At 36.5% G+C, this 19,996-nt stretch overlaps 1 protein-coding gene across 6 annotated transcripts in view; it reads right to left on the bottom strand.

Moving 5' to 3' along the window:
• Positions 1-3,259: 3,259 nt before the first annotated feature.
• ZNF385D (zinc finger protein 385D) overlaps positions 3,260-19,996 on the bottom strand; it is a 422,931-nt gene continuing 406,194 nt past the window's right edge. For all 6 annotated transcript variants that reach the window (XM_030264974.4, XM_030264971.4, XM_030264973.4 and 3 more), the window contains 4 exons: positions 14,022-14,255; positions 11,899-12,077; positions 10,442-10,543; positions 3,260-6,543 (listed from right to left, as the gene is read on the bottom strand). In XM_030264974.4, coding sequence (XP_030120834.1) covers positions 6,310-6,543; positions 10,442-10,543; positions 11,899-12,077; positions 14,022-14,255 — 749 coding nt within the window. In that variant the 3' untranslated portion in view covers positions 3,260-6,309. The remainder of the gene's footprint in view (positions 6,544-10,441; positions 10,544-11,898; positions 12,078-14,021; positions 14,256-19,996) is intronic.

Genomic DNA, 19,996 nt, shown 5'->3' on the forward strand with positions numbered 1-19,996 from the left:
AGAGGGTTCAAACAGGCTGTTACAAAGGCATAGCTTTGCCTATATTCTCTCATCTCCCACTCTGTTGTGGCCCAAACTAATGTCTGCATTGACAGACTGTGTTTTGAACTGACAGTTTTCACTGGATACATGTGTCAATGAGAACAGTTCCCATGGTAAATGCCAGCCACAAGCCACTAGGAGAGAAAGGGCTGACATTGCTAACAGATGCTGCAGGCATTTGTAGTAAGAAAATGGTTTGTAGATTTTATCCCTTTTTATATTGTTTTTGCCTTCAGAAACACATAGACGTTTTTACAGAACATAAGAAATAACATTTAAATTTGATAAATCTATGAAGGTCCCAAAAGATGAATATTTCAGGAAAGTATAAAAGGATAAAGAGCTATCTGTGTCATAAAATTCTAGATTTGGTAAAGAACACTATAGTATAGATGTACTCTCTTCCCAATATTTTACCATTACTGTGGCTGTGCTGCTTTAAATTCTTTATTCACTTTATTGACTATGATCAAATGGCCCAACAGGGGCATTAACGATTACATACTTCTTAAATGTATATTTAATTTTATGGATTCTGTTCATTCATAGGAGAGACAAGAAAATGAATAAAGAAACATAGAAGAAAAATCAAATGGTAATAAAAACAAACAAAAACTATAGACATCCTTTCTGGAGACCCAGGTGTTGACAAAATGCAGTGATATCTTGGCTGGTATGAACATACCTGAAGACATGGAGTCCCAAGGAAAATTATTGTGTCCTTCAAGTGAGTGTCCAATACCTATGAAATGAATATTATTAACTATGCTTGTTTCTAATCATGGGTGTCAAGCCCTTGATTTCTGCTGTGAACAGGAAGAATGTCAGTGTATGGACAGTGTGCCTAGTGTGAAGACCATTGCTACAATGTCACTGTGGTATCTAATCCAAAGAATGTCTTCTGAGTTCTTTCTCATCAAACTTATTTTAAAGTTAAGATTGCATGATCTTCAAAGTCCCTACATTTATAGCCAGGAACTCTTCAATGACCCAGCTTGTTCATACCTCAGAAGTTCCATTTTAGAGCATTGCACAAGAAAAAAAGGTCAAATTATTCCATCACTTTCTTTACATTGACTCTTTCAGTTCAGCTTATTTCACCACCTAAGCATCATCCCAGCATGAAGCTGATCACATGAACCAAGCAGCCACTAATCATGTTTCATGCTCAGCCAAGTTTCTTTATCAAATTATCAATACAGAATCAGAGATGAATGACACCTAATTGCAGTACACAGCATGACTGCAAAAGGCCTAGCCCACTAAGAGCAAAAAATTGCCTCTATTGAAATCAAAGATTTTTGCAACTGCTATCAGAAGTCCCAAAGTTAAGAGCATTATGGTTTTTATACCATTGTTAATTTCGGTCTGGAGCACAGGCTGTTTCAGCTGCTGACATTTCAGATGTAATAATCATCTTTCAGATAGTTACATTTACTACAAAATGGTCCTGAATTTTAATAAACTTGTACAAGTGAGAGGCCATAAAACTCTCATCCTTGGCTAAACTCTTCACTATGTGTTTGAGATTTCAACTAGTTTAAGATAGGATTTATCAGTATTACTGTTTCTTTTAGTCATGTACTGAATTCCAGAACAGGAGCTTCTGTATGATTCATTGGCACTGAAGGAGATAAACAATGAGAACAGGATGTGATGTCACAAAAATACTTAATATTTTACATAGTGTAGGCTCACATTTTCACATGCATCTTGATAAACAGAAAGCCCACTCTTATTTTCTTGGGAGCTTAGCGTCTTGAAGCTTGAACTGTGCTGAAGTCAGTTTTACCACCCCTGTTAGTAAAAAGACCAGATTTCTTATTGTTATGTGTTAACCCCAAAACCAGGACACTTATAAAGTAGTCTGGGTTCTGATTTCACATGTTTTCAAAGAGATTAGTGCAACCAAATAATTTGAATGTCTGTGCTTCATATCTACCCAAAAGAATGTTGTAGAGTTGTGAAAACCTTTTTAGATCTTGCTCCTTAGTGTTGGTCTAATATTCATAAAATGACATAATGTTCATAAATTTATTTTTGCTAAAAAAAGATATCAAGTTAGAAATTCCCCAGGATGCTTTGAAGAGACTCTAAAAACTAAGTGTTTATGGGAAGTGAAATGCAGAAACAGGGCCTCCTAAGCAGCATGATTTCACTTTTCAGGGAATATGGGGCAATATGCTACTGTATCTTTGGCAATTAATCAAAAGTGACTAAAGGCAGGTCCATTCATACTCCTGATACAAACAGAAGATAAATGAAGTGAGACATTAAATGTACCAACAGCATCCTGGCATTGATTTGACATCTAGAAAGTTCTTTAAACTTTTAAAATGTAGAGCCAATTGTAATATTTCAGTACTAAAATGACAGATGTAATTCTTCTAGTTTTATTACTTTATTTAGCTATTCTTAATTTTATATCATTTTATATAATTTATCTTAAAATAAAGATTTATACTTTTCAAATACAATATTTCTTGACATGGTCAGTCCTTTTCATTTTAGATCATCATATTTATACCATTTGCTTACTGACCTCTCACATCAACTTTCACAGCAGTTTTCAAGAAGGTTACTAATTTCATGGTTCAGAGCAATGATGATCCTTCAGAACAAAGGTTTGAAGCCATAGGTAGTTGGAAAAAATGCAGATAGCATAAAAATATAAATATATATATATACCTCCCACAAAAATACCATCTCTTTGGGTCACAACAGAATAGTTATTCTTTAACACTTTGAATAGAACTTAAGAAAACATCCCTGAACCTGATTGTTTTTCTGAGTTCATTACCCAGCCACTTCCCTGCAGGCTTATTTCACATTCTTATTCCAGTGAGTGACTGTGTCTTCGATGAAATGATCTGCTTCCTTGTGCTTTAGGCTTCCTCTTGGCCCTGGAGTGTTACGGCAATATGAAACATGATGGCATATTTTTCTTTAATAGTGCTCTCCACACAAAATGTATTGACAAGTAGGTGTAAAGTGTCTTCTGTTTGCTACGTCCTCTGTCATCTGCTGTAGACATACCCTTGACCAGAAGCTCTCTTTGCCCCATCAGACAGCTGGGCCAGTATTTTCCTTGACATAAATATATATATATATATATATATATATAAAATAGAACTGTTGGGCTGGTATCCTGGGTATGTTGGCTTGTTACTGACCAAGAGGGGCGTGGAGCAGCAAGGCACAGAAAATCCACTATACATTCTAACATTTAGGCTTTATCCTTTATTAGGTAGTGAGTAAGAGACAAAAAGAGCTCAGTTTGTTGTTTACAGCTGAACTTTAAAAGAGACTTGAGTGAACAAAAACTTGTTCCATAGAGCACTGTGACAAAAGAGGTCCAAGAAAACTGAAGGTGTCATTGCAAATTAGCTGATGTAAGTAGTTGAAATGACACTCTTTTATCTCTAGCAAAATTTGTATGAACTCTGCTCTTAGTACTGTGCCTCCATACATGCCACAGGCCACGTTTTGGCAAGGATCAGCCTGTTGATTTTGATTGCATCTCAACAATATGGCAGGATGTACAGCAGGTGACCATGCACCAGAAGGCTGTGCATAAGAGCCTTCAGGATATTTGTCTGTCTCCCATTTTCCCATCTGCCTGCTTCCTCAGGAGAAAAAGACAGCCTGCCCAGACCTTCTACCTTCCCAAAATGTGAGTACTCCTCTGCTCCTTTAGCAAGATCCTACTTACCCAGCATCTTACAAAAGGCTCTGGAAACAAGTGGTCGTTCATGGAGCACAGCTTGAAAGCTGCTGCCCTTTTCAAGGAGGAATCTGAATGCAGCTGGCAGTGGCACTACAGCTTCTGCAAACTTCCAAATATGTAAGGTTGAAAGCAGGCTTAAAAGAACAAGTCCTCTGAATCTTACTATCTCATGTACCCGAATAAAATGAAAAAATTTCTAAATTGAGTGTGAGGAGCAGGTTTTGAAGGCTGGCTTATTTACTGCCTCTTTACTGGGAGCTGTAGAGTAGAGAGCCCTTTTAAATGTCAGCCCCTAGATATTTAGATGTTTAAACTTGGCTTCAGGAACTTACTCATATTGTTGATTTGAAAGTTAGGCCATAGCAATCCAGCTGGTATTAGCCCTGGAATAACCATCATGTCTTTTTCATGGCTACATAGGTGTGAATTAAATATAAACAAAAGCTCATTTAATTTCAAGGCACAAACGTTTGCAAATAAACTGGATGAAATACAAATACATAACACAGAACTTATTTTAATATTTCTAGATAAATAAATGCATCTCTTTGGAATTCTTCGGACACAGATATCCATGGAACCTCTTCTTTCTCTCTCTTTATATATTTTTTATAAAATCTAAATGCGGAGAGGTTTAAAAAATGGCAAATACGAATGTAATATGGAAGGCTCACTGATGAACTGCAATCAAAAGTGCTGTATATTCCCATCCTCTATATCTCCCATCTGTCTGCAATAACCACAGGCAGCATTATATAGCAACCACATGGTCAATATTTTGCATTACTGGCTTTTAATGAAATCTTTCAAATAATTTCCCCATCTAAACTTAAATTATGCTTTTAAATTTTATTCTGCCTAAATGTACAGTAGGCATTTCACTTAGCTACACATCAGAGTGGTTGCATGTGACTCAGCAGCACACTCCATAATATTAATAGATACTTTTCAGCTCCCTATGGGAAAAAGCAGGCAGCAAGGATCAGATTCAAAAAGTCTATTTTTTTTTCTCTGTTGTTTGTTACTTACCACTTAATGACCCACATGTGAAATCAATGGTTATATAATTATTTTATATAGTAGATTTTCTGTTTATAAGTTATTTTTCTTACTCTAACATCTATACAATATATCTATATATACCCCTGATAAATCTTACTTTAAAGGGACACAGTCAACCCCTTTAAGCCTCACAGTAAATATATAAGGCTTTAAGCTGTCCATACATCACGGTCAGCTACAGAATTCAAGGGTCCCTTGAGATCCTAAAAGTTGTATTTGTTCCAAACCCATGATGTGCAGTTATCCCGTAATATGTATCTCATGTGTCACTGTTTACATTTTATAGGTATATTAAGACATTTTATATCACATCAATAGGAAATAAAACAATGGAATAAGTCTGTCTTTGCTAAGACTAAGCCTATTGCAAAAAATATTACCTGTATCTACAGACACTCCCACTGGTGTGATATAAAATGAATATGTGCCATTCTTGGGATGAAATTCTGGCTACACTGCAGTCAGAAGGAACTTTAAACTGACTTAAATGAGACCAGGATTTCTCTCCTGTTTTTCATTTGTCAGTTATGATTCTGTGTAACTGATTTGTTTCTTCCCTCTGCTCAACACTGAAGTGTCAGGCCTGTTTCATGACAAGATCATATTTTTTGTTTTCCACTGTCATGTCTGAAACTTTGATCTATCATGTATGTATTACACTTTTTTGAATAAACACACAGTGTACACATACATTCTCAGTTAAATAAACATTTGACCCATTCTGCTGTGTACAGCATCTGAATTATTTTTCCCCCACTAGATACTCTTTATAATTTTCTTTGCCCTAATCTAGATTATTTTCATTCTTCCGTGAGTGAGAAAAACTTTGCTCACCAGGAACAGCTCCACATTATTGTAATAATTTTTGACTACTTACCAAAATGACATAATTTTGTTCTTTTTATCTTTTGCAACTCAGTTAGAAACCTAGTGGCATAGATAGAGACACAATACTACTGTTTTACAAGACATCTATTGTATCTACTTTTGTTCAGATAAATACCCAGTAACTGCTGATTTGGCAGGAGGATTGGTAAGGGTACTACTATTCACAGTGTTTCTTTTTTTTTTTTCCTTCTTCTTTAATCTACAGAATAAAGTATTTTATATACATTGGAACCAGTTAATGCCCTTTAGACAAATTTGTAAGTTGTTTCATAAAGCAGGAAAGACATTGCAGGGAAATATGTGCCAAAATGCACAGTCAAAAGGCTCTGTAAGTTTTATACGTCACTACAAGTCAATGCTGGAGATCAGTTCTAAAACGATCAATGCTCAAGAGAAATGTTCTTATCTGGAGAAAATACCACCCATTCCCCCTTTCAGAATTTGTTCGGTTCTCTATCAAAAGTTCTGGCTCTTCATATATACTTTAAACTATAAATAAACACTGCATAGTTCATGTTCTTGATTTTCATTTTTTTTTTTGTCTTTTGATTTGAAAAATTATTGCAGTACAATTAATTCCTGTTTGGAGTTCAGTAAGGAGCAAACAGCACAGGAGTGTGGGTGGTCCGTATAGGCCCAGGAGCTGGTCGTAGGAGTGCTGGAGGAAGTGCTGAAGTCTGGAAAAGGGTGGCTGCTGGGGCTGTGCGAAGACTGAAGGGGGAATTCACAGCCACAGCGGCAGCTGCTGCTGCAGCTGCTAGCGGATTTGGTAAAATTCTTGGGGCCATCGGCTTTGAAGGTTCCTTTGAAAATACTAATTTTACCTGTGGGGAAGAAGAGAAAACAAACAGAGACACATAATTTGTTCATATTAGCTACATGAGAGGGAGCTTGATTTAAGATTATATATGCAGAATCAAGCAAGAGAGGCTCATGGTGGCTACTGACTCTCTGAGATACAGCCTTGTAATTGGTGATATGACCTCCCCAATGGACAAGCTACAAGGATTTGGCTGGGGACAAAGAGTTCCAGTGTTCACGCCTTATTGCTGACACTCATAATTTAATATGAGATTAGAAATCAAAGTAAATCTAAAATGAGACTGGGGAATCTGCACCAAAGCAAAGCTGCATGTACCCTGCAACAATTAAACAAGGAAAAATCAGATATCAATTAATAGATCTCCGTCTGAACAGCTTAATGTAGAGACCAGAGCAGAATGAAAACTTATCTTACTCCTTGGTCTTACAAGATACTTTTGTTTTAATCATTAGGTTGCAAGATCTACTTAAAATAAAGATCTCCATATAGCTCCTCATTTACTCCCTCTTCTAATAACAAGCAAATAAACCAGATTTATCTTTCATGAGTTATGAAAATCACGTGTTTAAATGGGTGCTGCCCCATATAATTTTGCTGCATTTTCAATTGTTTTCCACTAAGATACTGTTCAGAGTGTGAAAAAAGTAGTATTCTGCAAAATTATGATATTTCGGCTCCTGTCACTGAGGTTTTTTCCTAAAAAACATTTTAAATCATAACTTGATTTTCTTGTGGACTACTAAATACAAATCAAAAAAACCTTTCATTTAGAGTTTCCTAAAAAAGGGAAAACCCCCAAACCCTGAAGTTTCTCCAAGACTGAAAATAGTCACATGAGGTTCAGTAATGTTTAAGAAAATTCACATTTGGGATGCATACAAATGACCGTCAGAGTAGTCTCTAGAGATTTCTGCAGTTTTCAGTAGAATTTCACATTTCTAATGAGATGCCCCGAGCCTGAATACCTTTGCAGTCCTGTTTTTATAACTCTGAGATAAGACTAGAAACTTCATTTACTGACAAAGAAGAGTTCCCATTGTGTCTGAAGGACTTTTGGTGGGTCTGTGTCCTAGCATGACCTGAGGACTCTTGCAAAAGGCATAAACCTGAATACATGGTATTGAATATACAGAATACATGTACCATGCTGTAGTACATCTCAGGGCAAACACGGACACTTTTTATTTACAGGAAAACACAATTTCTCATTCTTGACTTGAAAGGGATTTTCAAGTCATTAACTTGTATAATATCACTCTGACAAACAGAACCCTAGTGAGTGAATCATCAGAAATTAAGGGCAGGAGTACTCTGGCATGAACCACAACTGAGTTTCATCATTACACTATCACCATATTCCCAAAGGTCTGTTGGTTCTTTAGTGGCCAGATAGATAGAGGATTTTAATTTTTCCCAATACCTATTGGCATCAGGTACTTCTAATTAAATTACCAGATTATTTCTAGCTAGATAGCTTTTCAGTTAGCTTATCAACATGATTCTGATTTCAAGGTAGCTGCAAAACTAGTAATACTTAACATATGCAGTACTTTGCACATTCATTTCTAACCTCTAATTTACTCACAGGTCAACATTAGGAGTAAAGTAACCATTACTTTTTTCATTTCCAATGAAGCAAACTAAGGGACAAATAACTTGAAATATTAATGGGGAGCATTCCTGGTTTCAGCTAGAGAGGGGGAATAAAGGAAAAGTAAAGAAAGAGCATTAAATTAAAGGTGAAATTAGTTGGCTTGTTGCTGTGCTATTCTGCACTTAAAGTGACAACAATTCCTGCAGTTTTTATATTCAAAACCAAAATGACTAAATGGAGAACTGGTCTCTCCTTTCTTATTGAAGCCACAATTCTACTACATGTATCTGTTCATTTATTGCTAGTTTTTTTCTCTCCTTCTTAAATCCCTTTTGCCCTCTAGCCTGACCTGTATATTGTGAGCAATTGGGATTGAGGGAGAAGGAAAAGTACACACTGCTGTTATTTGTCCTGAACCTTGGCTGGAGTTCTCAGAAATCATCATTATATAAATTGGTAGAGAGCTGTGCACAACCACAACAACAGTGTAATAGTTGTTTTCATCCCCTGAAAAATAATGAATTTCCTGAAGGAATTACAATCCTGTCAGAAAGGCTTTCCAGATTCCATATCCTACTTACCCCATTACATATTTTCTATTCCTTTCAGTACAGTTTGTATTGGAGACCTTGATCTTTCTTGTGGATTACTGAGAAACCCTATGGGGCTATTTCCCTATTAGTAGATCTACCATAATGGTGCACTGCTTTATTCTACAACTGAATCCTGCATGAATATGCCACTCATGAGGGCTGCCCCAACAAGGATAAAGTTTCTGCTGCCCAAGGTTTAACTCAATGTAAAGAGAAATGGGTTTTCACAGAAAAAAAGAAAGCTCCATATTGTGCCTGTATCAGAGAAGATGGTCAAGGCATAAGGGGCTAATCTCTATGAGGACAATGAATCAACATCCTCCCTCTGCCAGAGCCATTTATAAAACCCTACAAAGCAGCAGATATAAAATTCACAGAATTCCCAGAGTGACTAGATTGGAAGAGACCTTCAAGTCTCTTGACTGGTTGAGTCCAACCCATGCCCTAACACCTCAACTAAACCATGGCACCAAGTGTCACATGCAGTCTTTTTCTAAACTGGGGATGGTGACTCCACCACTTCCCCAGGCAGGCCATTCCAGTACTTTATCACTCTTTCTGTGAAAAAAATTTTCGTAATATCCAACCTATATTTTCATTGAGACAGCTTGAGACTGTCCTCTCCTTCTGTCAGTTTCTGCTTGGAGCGGGAGAACAACCCCCACCTGACTACAGCCACCTTTCAGAAAGTTGTAGTGAGCGAGAAGGTCACCCCTGAGTCTCCTTTTCTCCAGGCTGAACAACCCCAGCTCCCTCAGTCATTCATCACAGGGTTTGTGTTCCAAGCTCCTCACCAGCCTCATTGCCCTCCTCTGGACGTGCTTAAGCATCTCAGTGTCCTTCCCAAACTGAGGGCCCAGAACTGGACACAGCACTCAAGGTGTAGCCTCATCAGTGCTGAGTACAGGGGGAGAATGACCTCCCTGCTCCTGCTGGCCACACCATTCCTGACACAGGCCAGGATGCCATTGGCCTTCTTGGCTGCCAGGGCACACTGCTGGCTGGCTGGGAACTGTCCAGCCACACTTTCCCCACCCTATAACATTGCAGGGGATTATTGTGGCCAAAATGCAGGACTCATTCATGCAGTTTAACTGATGGAGAAGATAATAGTCTGATGTTTCACTATGCTGCATCTTAACTAGTGGCAGCATCCTAGGTTTTTTTATTAAAAAAAAAAAAAATCAGCTTTTGGAGCTAGTAAGAGCTGTGTTTCAGACAGTTTATCTTGGCAGTTGAAAATGTGACCAGAACCATTTTGAAACAGTCAAATGGAAGAAGACACAGGTTTTTTTAATTGTTTCACTTGTTATCTCAACAATTCTCTAAATAAGAATAGAATGAATGGTTTATATTTTATAGAGTTTTATTTAGTTATTTCATCACTATTGTCCTTGGTGAAAGCTAGAAAAATCCTGTTTGACATCTGGAGGTTTTTTCCGTCTCTTGCTCTCTAGTGACCCTTGCAATTAACTTCTTTCCTGAGGTTTTTCAGAGTAGCTACAAAAGCAGGGGTCCACAGGCTGTAGTAAACACAACTTAAAGTATATAAAAAAATCCCTTGTGGGTTTCCAGTGGCTCCTTCATGTACTTAATACTTGAATGGTTTACACTATTACTCTCCTTCTAAGCATTTTCCCACTTACAGTTTCTAAAAATCCTATCCATCAGGATTAAAATAAAAGTCAAATAAAAAAGGGTGATTGGCTTACCCCTAGAGGATGTGTTCCCTTTTGGAGTTTGTTGTAAGGGCTGTATTTAGGTTTAGGTGGTTTCCCAGCAGCTCTGTCTTTGTGCCTTCTACTGCTTATGTGCTGTTAAAATATATTGGGGGGGGGTGGGGGGCGGGAGAGGGGGGGGCGGGGGCAGGGAGGGCAGAAAGAAAAAAAAGGATGAGAGTTGATAGTTCCAAAATGGATCACTTCAGGTTCTGCTTTACACAGGATTACTGCTCCAATATGAAAGGCTTTTGCTCTACAGCAGCATTACTTTGACTAATTCAATAATGAAATGGACTAGAGTCTTTTAAAGTTTGTACGATCTTTTGTGCACCACATATTGGGGACTGTAAGTTTCATCAGTCCTAAGTTCAGCTCTGCTTCCACTACAGTTAAATATTTTCCCACCTTTTTTAACTTCAGCAGGACTTGAGTCAGGTTAAAGACTTTGAAAAACTCCTCTCTAACTCTATAAAGCACCCATCAAATTCAATTGGCTGCTGATAGAAAGTTTTTAAAGAATATTATAGACTAAAGCATCCCCTATTTGGGGAAGAATATAAGGTCATAAAATTGTTTAAATCCCTAAGCTGCCTGGAGATCCTTCTGAGATGGGTACATAGCAGACTAAGAGACAGTGGAAAAAAATGCATGAAATCCATTATCTTCTTGATAAGATCTATGAGATTTTTAAAGCATCTTACTACACAGTATATCTTGCAGTATTAGAAGTAAGAGACCTTTTTCAGAATTCTTTTTTTACTTTGATTTTCATTTTCAAGAGAATAATCACAATAAAAAGACATAAAACTGGACTTTTTCTCTGAGACCAGAAGAATGAGTATTGCTATTGTCCATTATTGAATTAATCTTCGTTCTTGTAAAGCTCCTTTACAAGTATTTAATTCCAATAGGCATATGGAATTAAACTAAGTATTTTTCAGAAAGCTTTGATCATCTGAAGAATGACTGAACATAAGTTAGTGTAATTGCAATTTAGAGGTCATGCTTCTGAGTTAGAGTGAAACATTGATAAAAATATTAGAAATCCTCTCCATCCCACATTTCTAAGTGGGTTATTTAGTATTCTGTGAAAGTAGTGGCTGCATCCACCTTCACATCTTTGTCAAGACAAATATCATGCAGTACATGAAATGGCAGAGTTTATTAGCTCAGGAAAATTCTAGCAGTCTAAAGACAGTAACGTGCTACACCTTCTATAACTCTTTACCAAATGTGTATAATTGAGAGCTTTTGAGAAGACATATTCCATGCAAGGGAAAATCATAATCAATCAATCAATCAACATTGCAGCCATGTACAATGGAAAAAACTGTGAGTTCCATTTGGACACAAACTGCTATATCGACATGTGCTGACTGTGTTGGTACTTTACCACCATGAAAACAAAGAACAGTCAAAGATTGTCACTCTACAAGCTGTCCAAGTACCTGTTTCAGTTGTGTCTCGGAGTTTACGTGCACATCACATATTTCACAGTGAAATGTTTTGTTCTGAAGGCCTGTGTTTCCTTTATTCACAGGTCCTTTGCCTTTTACGCCTGCCCGGGGAAAGGCTTTTATGGTTCCGCTTCCATTCCGAGCTTCCAGCATAGTTTTGTGCTTAGTCCCTGGAGACAACAGAAATGGGAAACAGAAACAACTTTGGCAATTGGGTTGCATTCATTGTTTTATTTTATTTTTGAAATAAAATCATATGAGCCTCAGCTTGGTGCCATGTGCTATCCTTGGAATACGACTGTGTTGGTCTGTATCAGATTCATACTAATGTAACAGGACTTCACATCTGATATTTATTTACTAAATTCCATACCTATAGGTAATGCACTAGAACAAAGCAACCAGACCAGAAAGTAGCAGCACAGTCAGGTACCCTGATGTGAAGTTAAATGTGTGTGACTTTTCTCATTAACTCCTGCTGCTAATAAGACCTGAATTGTAGTTACAAAATAAAGGTAATTTAGCTATTAAAGATGTAGTTGGCTTTGATTTGTATTCCTCCTGAACAGATTGATAAACAGTATGTCTAGGTAGCTTATAATTAAATCTGTAATTAACTAATTACTCGCTAAACCAGAAAGGGGAAGAGGTTCCTGGAAGCAACCTATGGATCATTAATGTCCTGGACAGAAACCAAAACATATGAGAAACATATATGAGAGAAAAATTCAATTACCTTTTTTTTTTTTCCTTTGTAAATAAAGGTTGCATAGAGAACACTGGTGTTCTGTTGCTTCACCTTTATTCAGACTGAACAGTTTCTTACATTGTTGACTCCCACACAGGTAGTCTGTGATGATTATGGACTAACTACTGCATACAAAACCACCACTCCACTACTAATTGCTGTATGCATCCTCAGAGAGTTGTAAAAAAATGCATGTGTGTGAGCACACACAATTTATCAGCACAGGCAGCAAAAACTTGGGAGGTTGTGTTTAAATATTCAGAATAGTGTATTGGCTCTCAGCCTGATCATAATAGAGTCTAACTCTCATATGAAGTTAAATAGTTGAAAAGGGTACAGCTTGAAGTTGAACTTTCACCAGCTGAAGATCTGGCAAATAGTAAACAGCATCCAAAAACTGATGGAATTTTGTTTCTCATTAATGCCAAGAAGTTATAATTTCCATTCTGAGTTCTATAGATATGTCAAAGTTATTTATTTTTTAATTGAATCATAAAACCTTTGATCACTTTGCTCTAGGTATATTATCACTGTCTCAACATTTAAAACCTAACATTCTCCTTCTGTCTATGAACTCTACTTACCCTTGCTAAGTAAGACATAGCCCCTGACATCCCAGATCAGGAATTTTCTGTAAGATGGCTATAGGTGGTCACTGTCACCATATCAAATCCTTAGATCTTTTAACCCCACCCACCACAGAGCTAATCAATAACATGCTAAAATAGTGACTATGAATGGTGGATGTCTATTGTGGAAACTTACTGATGCTACTAGCTCTAATGGCAATAAAAAGTTTAAAACCTAAAAAAGATGGAGGAAGGCAATCCATTCAACTCTCATGCAGCAGCTGCTATCAGTTGATGAAAACAAAGGGAAAATATACATAATTTTAACAAGCTGTTTATTAACAGACAATATGGAGCTAAGAACTCTAACTCCCATCCTTGAACTCTGACTGACTAATGCTCTCTCTTTTAGCCTTAATTTGTTACGTTTCAAACAAAGCTAATGGCATTCACTCTCATTTTGCTAGTTGGCACAAGCAAAACTATGCAAACTCTGAACACCAAAGGTAATGAAGTCGAGCTGCCATTTAGCTCAATAAGATTTTGAAGCTGCAAAGGCTAAAGTGTAAGAAAATCTGCAACTTGCAATAAATTCCTTTCTTTCTCTTTTTTGAAGGCCTCTTTGCCTGTCATTTTTATACTTTAATAGCTAATGAATTCCATGTAATTGCCAGTTTTCTGCCACCTCTTTGTCCCCTGCTGCAAGAGATCTAATCTATTCAGGGGAAGATAATTGCAGCGCTCTTGAGACAGAAGGGATAAAAAAAAGGACGCAAGCAAGCACTGCTCCATCTCACCACTGTTGTGCGCCTCCAGCTGTGAGGCAGAGTTGACAGCGACTTTGCATAGTGAACAGTACAGCAGTCTTTTTGCTTTTTCTTCCTCAGTCTCAACGGAAGGGCAAGTGCTGCTGCTCGTGGCTGTTGTGGGGATTTTCTCCACTTTAGAGGTGATCTCAGTTGTCATAACACTGCTCTTCCGGATTTCCACGGTTGTCGTCGTTGATATTGCTGGTGTCCCTGTGTTAGTGTCTGTGGGCAAAGAGAGGAGATGGAAAGAAATGAGCACAAACAGAAAAAAATCGTGTGACCTTTGGTGTTTGGTGTGACCAGTGCTGTGATGACACAGAGAGGCAGATTGTTCTGGTGATGGTTTCATTAATGGTAATGAACTAAACCTGACCTTTTTCTTTGTTTCTCGTGTGGTTACAAAATACAGTACTCGCATGTATTAGAAAACCATGTGTTGTCTCCTGCAGTCTGCTCACACAGAACTCATAAACTGAGCAAAAAGGTCATTAAGAATGTACTATAAAACAGAAGAAAAATGTAATAAAAGAGGCCATGTAAATGACCAGGTCAGCAGGCAGTTTAAATTTATACACACAACTTCAGATGCATAAACAGCCATAGTAACAAATAATACTTATTCTAATTGGGTAGCCAAGCTAAAGTTTTAACATCTTGTACTAATAAAACGAAAATGAAAAAAATTGGCCTTTATATCTAGTAAAAAAAAAGAAGAAATAGATACTTCACTTGATTTTTTCCCAACACCAACACTAAAAGAATGAAGGCAATATAAATACATAGTACACATTGTTATCCATTATTGCATAATAATGATACATGCTAATAACAGTAACTAAATATACAACATTCCATATCTGAGACCTAAACAAACACTAATAACATTTTTAGTCTGCCTATCAGTTGGAAAGATTACAAGCAAGATATATATCTAAATCTGACATCTTATTTCTTGCAGCTAAGAACTTGTGGTTTTCCTGTAGTTATCAAATGAAAGAGAAAGAAAATACACAATATTTTAGTTTGAATCATTGATACATGATGCTTGGATATGTCAGTATCATGTGGTTGTTAAGTACTTAGCATGGTGGAGGACAGCAAAATGCAGCAGTGAAGGCAGTGAAGAAAGTGGTGGGTAGGGGACACGAGAAGGAGACAAAGGACAGGAGTTGTTCTGCCTTTGCAACACTATATTTTATCATATTAAGCCTACTAAGTAGCTTTAAAAAAAAAAAATCTTAGTTACTTTACTGAAATATGCCTGGATTTGGGTACTTTCCAGCATAGCTCATTTTGGTTTTATACATCACTTGGTGTTATTTATTTACTTTATTTATTGCCTTCCATCAGAATAGACAAAATAGCAATTCTTTAACTTAGAGAGCTAAGTACTTGCTTGGTTGTGGAGGGACACAACTATCTGATACCACAGTGGTGCGTTGCAGACTAATACTGTTCAAAAACTTTGTTAATGGAGAACATTCCTAATAGCTTGGCAGGCATTATCAAATTTGAAGCAAGGCAAACACACTGAGAAACCAGATTCAAAACTATTTTAATGCAGTGAAGAAACAGTTTAGAAAATTAGATGCTTTTCAGTAAAGACAATTGCAGGAATCCACACTCAGTAGGTTTAATCTGATCTATTAACATAGAATGATGAACGACAACCCCAGCACTGCATTTGGCAAAGTTTTATTGGTTTTTTTTTTTTTTTTTTTTTGTTTTCTTTGTTTATTTGCTTGGTTTTCAGAATAATCTTTCGGTAGCAGACATGATAAACGCAGATCTCTTCTATCATTGTGCTATAAACCAGGTCCCCACCCCATTGAAATTGCAAAGCAAAAGATTTAGGAGGTATTTTTTCCTTCTCTGATCAGCTCTGAAGGCCCTGTGTCCAGCCTGGGGACAGCAATGTCAAAAAAAAAAACAAAACAAAACAAAAAAAAACCAACAAAAAAAACCAAACCCAAAATTACTTGCTTTGCTGTTAATTAAAAATTAGCAATAATTAAAAAGAAGCAATACAAATGCAAAGCAAAAAGAGAGGGTTTGCAATGGAGGGAGTCAAAATAAATTAGAAGTTTAGAAAACATGAACTGTGAATATGGAAGAAAAAGGGCAAGCACTGACAATGTTTTTCATATCTGTAGAAGGTAGCTAAAAATAAGAGAATATACTCTTCTCCCTCATCCCTCCTAGTAGAACAAGGACTATTGGATTACATCAAGAGAGACTTAGATTAGATGTGAGGAAATTGTTTCTAATATTAAAGTTTATGAAGCCTGGGAATAACCTACCTACACAGATTCAGAAATATTTCCTACTGGGGGACTTGAAGCTGGCTGAACAAATATCTACACAAATATGATTCCCTTTCAGTCAGTGAGAATATGACCCTTTAAGCTCTATTAGGTTCTATTCATTGTATATTTTGTCATGTTAGTACATACTCTCCCAGAGGGTTTTTAAAAATTATCATTCTTAAATCCAAGAAAGAAGTTTTTTTCATGTGAATATTCTATGTATTGACAGGCATTAAAACATGTAGCAAAAAATAGAGTCCTACTCAAGGTCAAATCACAGTTTGGTTTTATTTTTCCTGAAAGAGTGCCTGAAGGTTGTCAGATCCTGAAGGTACTGGGGATGTCAAATATCAGTGCAGAAGAAAGGAGTTTATCTTGCTGAATAGTCTCTTCTTATTTATAATTTTTTTAAAAATAAGGTTTCAAAAGGAAAAAAAAAAAATTGAAATACTAAGCATTTTGTTGAGAAACTGATGAAAAAATAAAGTCCTTGAAGATCTGTCCATAAAATTGTAAAGCTAACTAGTCACTCCTTTTCCATTCCAGAGAATCCATTGAATATTAGCTTTCCTTCAGTCAAAAATTACTGCAATGAAATTATTTTCCTCAAAAGCTCAATCTCAATCCAAACCCCGTTGCTTTATAAGCATTAACACTGCTTTTAAAACATCATATTCTGCGTCCTGGTACTACTGTTGGTTTAGCCAATGTACTCTCTGGGTGACATGGAGGGCAAGGGGCAGATGGCCCAGGTAGGGGAAAGGGACATGAACATTCTCTCAGGATTGATGGCAAAGTTGGTGCCCATTCTAATCTCGCAGGAAATTAGAAATGTACAGCAATCACCATTGCCAGCTTTGCAGTGTAAGGGTCAGGATTTAGCCCTAAGCAAAATGTAGATGATAATTTCTTTACTTTCCTTAGGAAAACCTGAGGCAATGCATGAATTAAAATAATAAAAGCTAAAATAACAGCAGACTTTATTCTGCTTCAAGTATCTGACCTTCTCTATCTATGCTGATTGAATATTTCACTATGCAATCATATACAAGCAAAAAGAAAATACAATCATGCTAGCTGTTTTGAATCTTTTGAGGGTATTTTGAGATGCGTGAATGAAAGCAGCATAGTATATAAAAGTTAAAAATGGTAAAGGTCATCAGCATATTCCTCATCTCAAAAAAAAGAAAAATCAAAGTTCAGTGCATATATTCTGCATTTTTAAGAGTTGCCCTATATGATTACATTTCATATTCTACTAATGCAAATACATTAATGACATTAAAACATAAATAGAAAGCCATTGAAGTTCACCATGTAAAATAAATGACACATTTAAAGATGCAAAGCTGCTCATGCTCATATAAACTAGAATTTTCAGCAGAGATTAAGGATAAAACATTCTAAAAGCTGTCAAGTAAGCTTACAAAGAGGCAATTCAATTCCTTTTCTCACAAGAACTTCTAACCTAACCAGCATGGGTCCCTTTGAATATTTTACAGCGTTGCTGCCTCTCTGGAGTTCAGTGCCATAAATACAGGGTACAGCATTAAAGGTATAAGGGATTAAAAAAACAAACAAACAAGGAAAAACACCAAAAAAAAGTAGGAAGGCATTTGAGCTCGTGCCTTGTAGACTGAATCAGCATTTCTTAAGACTATATTATGACAGTGCTTTAAGAGCTATTTCAATTATAAATGTTCTAAAATTGAGCTGGAAATTCAGCCACAGTCAAATGGAAGATTTGTTTCTGGTGACGAAGGCTTGCAGCACTGTGCTATTTTCATGCCAGTGGCCCACAGCAAATATTCATTATTGCAACTGTCACTGCTTGGCTTTGGCATAGAAGTTGATTGCTGATATTGTATAGAACAGGACTCCAGCAGTAAAAAAAATAATAAAGGGAACACTTCAGGATTCAAAAAAAATCCATTTGTGATTCTGGTCTTAATATAGCAACAGAATAAAAACTAAAAATATTAAAATATTACATTACAATCTAATCTTAGTCACTGGCAAAATCAAAGGTCTGTTTTAACAAGAGACAAAGACAGATGAAAAAATATTCTGCGAGAATTGACTTCTTTGAGTACTACAGATACTGTGGTTCAAGTGGAAAACCTGCATTGTGATGAAGGTTCTCCTAAGTAAGCAGGATTAATTTTATATTCCAGCTACAAGACTCATGAATTTTCTTTAGTCTGAAGAAACAGAAAATTACAACTCATGTTTTTCTTCTGAGTATGTGAAAGTCTCACTCATCAGTTCCTGCTACTAAGCCTAAGACTTTCTTATCCTGAAGCTATAAATAGGCCCACAGAGAGAAACATACTCTGACTTCAAACAAATCCCAAATATTTATGAGCATGTGTTTTATTCTGCAATCTCAAGTGGCACACATTTAAAAATATCTGAGTTAGCACATACCCATGCATTCTGGTCTCATTTAAATCAAACTTTGCCTTTGACATAAAAGGATTGAGCATTTGGCCCATAACACTGTTCAGAGAAAAAATAAACAACAAAACAACCCAAAAAACCCCAACAAATGCAATTTTGCAGAAGGTAGAAAACATGTTATTTCTCATAACAAATAGAAGTTGATATGAAATATTTCACTATATGAGACCTCTTAGTCTTGCAGAAACTTCAGCGGGCTGTATAGCTTGTAACAAACCTGTGTCAATGCTCCCATACAGACCCTTGATACTGGCACGTTCAAGGCTGGGACTGGGACTTAGTATATTATTTCCCTGACTACTAAGGACTGTGTCCCCAGTTTCCTTGGGCTGCTTTGAAAAATCCATTTTCCACTACTTCTGTGGTAATTACATTTGAAGACAAGACTTAATTTATTTAGAGTCTATAAATATAATACTTCAGTACACCAAAACCAAAGTACCACCTCCCAAAAAATGATGGCTGACACATATTTTTGTGCTTAGCTGATTTTCTGTTCTCATATACTGTAACATAAGCATGTGTGCTAGCACATCGACTGGCTCCAGCACTTAAACAAAACACTGTGAAGAACTTTGACTCAAATGTTTCAACTTCTTATCCTTTTTATGTGCAGAATACAAACTTGCATATTTTGTGGTTGGTGGATATCTGGCCCTCTACAATATATTGTACAAAAAATTCCTTTGGTATCATATTATCAAAAATCCAGTCATTAGACTTAGTTTTACATTCAAAACCTGGATTCAATCTATTTAATATAGGTATTTCCTTCCCAGAATGGATATGATTACTTGGAGAGATAGAGGCATATTTTTAGAACTTAGAAGGACCCATATAAATTTTCTCAAAGAAAAAAATATTACATCATGATTTAGAGACACAAGTAGCAAACATCACAGGGTTTTTCAGCATAAAAGACCAAAATATATGATTGACAACTGTGCAATTCGTTACTTTATGGTCACTTTCAATGGCGCAATATGAAATTTGTGCCATGGTGTTCACCTGATTTTCTGCAGGATGGATACTAATTACTATGCCATAATGGAAGAGTCAAGAGTTCTGAAGCAATAAACAAAGCTGAGTATGACAAACCAGGAACAGTATTTGAAAAAAACTGTCTTTTTTGAATTTGTTTTAAGTCTGTTTTTAAAACAGTTGTTTATCTGTTTTGTCTCCCTTTCCTTGTAACTA

The sequence above is a fragment of the Taeniopygia guttata genome, chromosome 2 (assembly GCF_048771995.1).
Source record: "Taeniopygia guttata chromosome 2, bTaeGut7.mat, whole genome shotgun sequence".
In the NCBI taxonomy this organism is placed as follows: Eukaryota; Metazoa; Chordata; class Aves; order Passeriformes; family Estrildidae; genus Taeniopygia; species Taeniopygia guttata.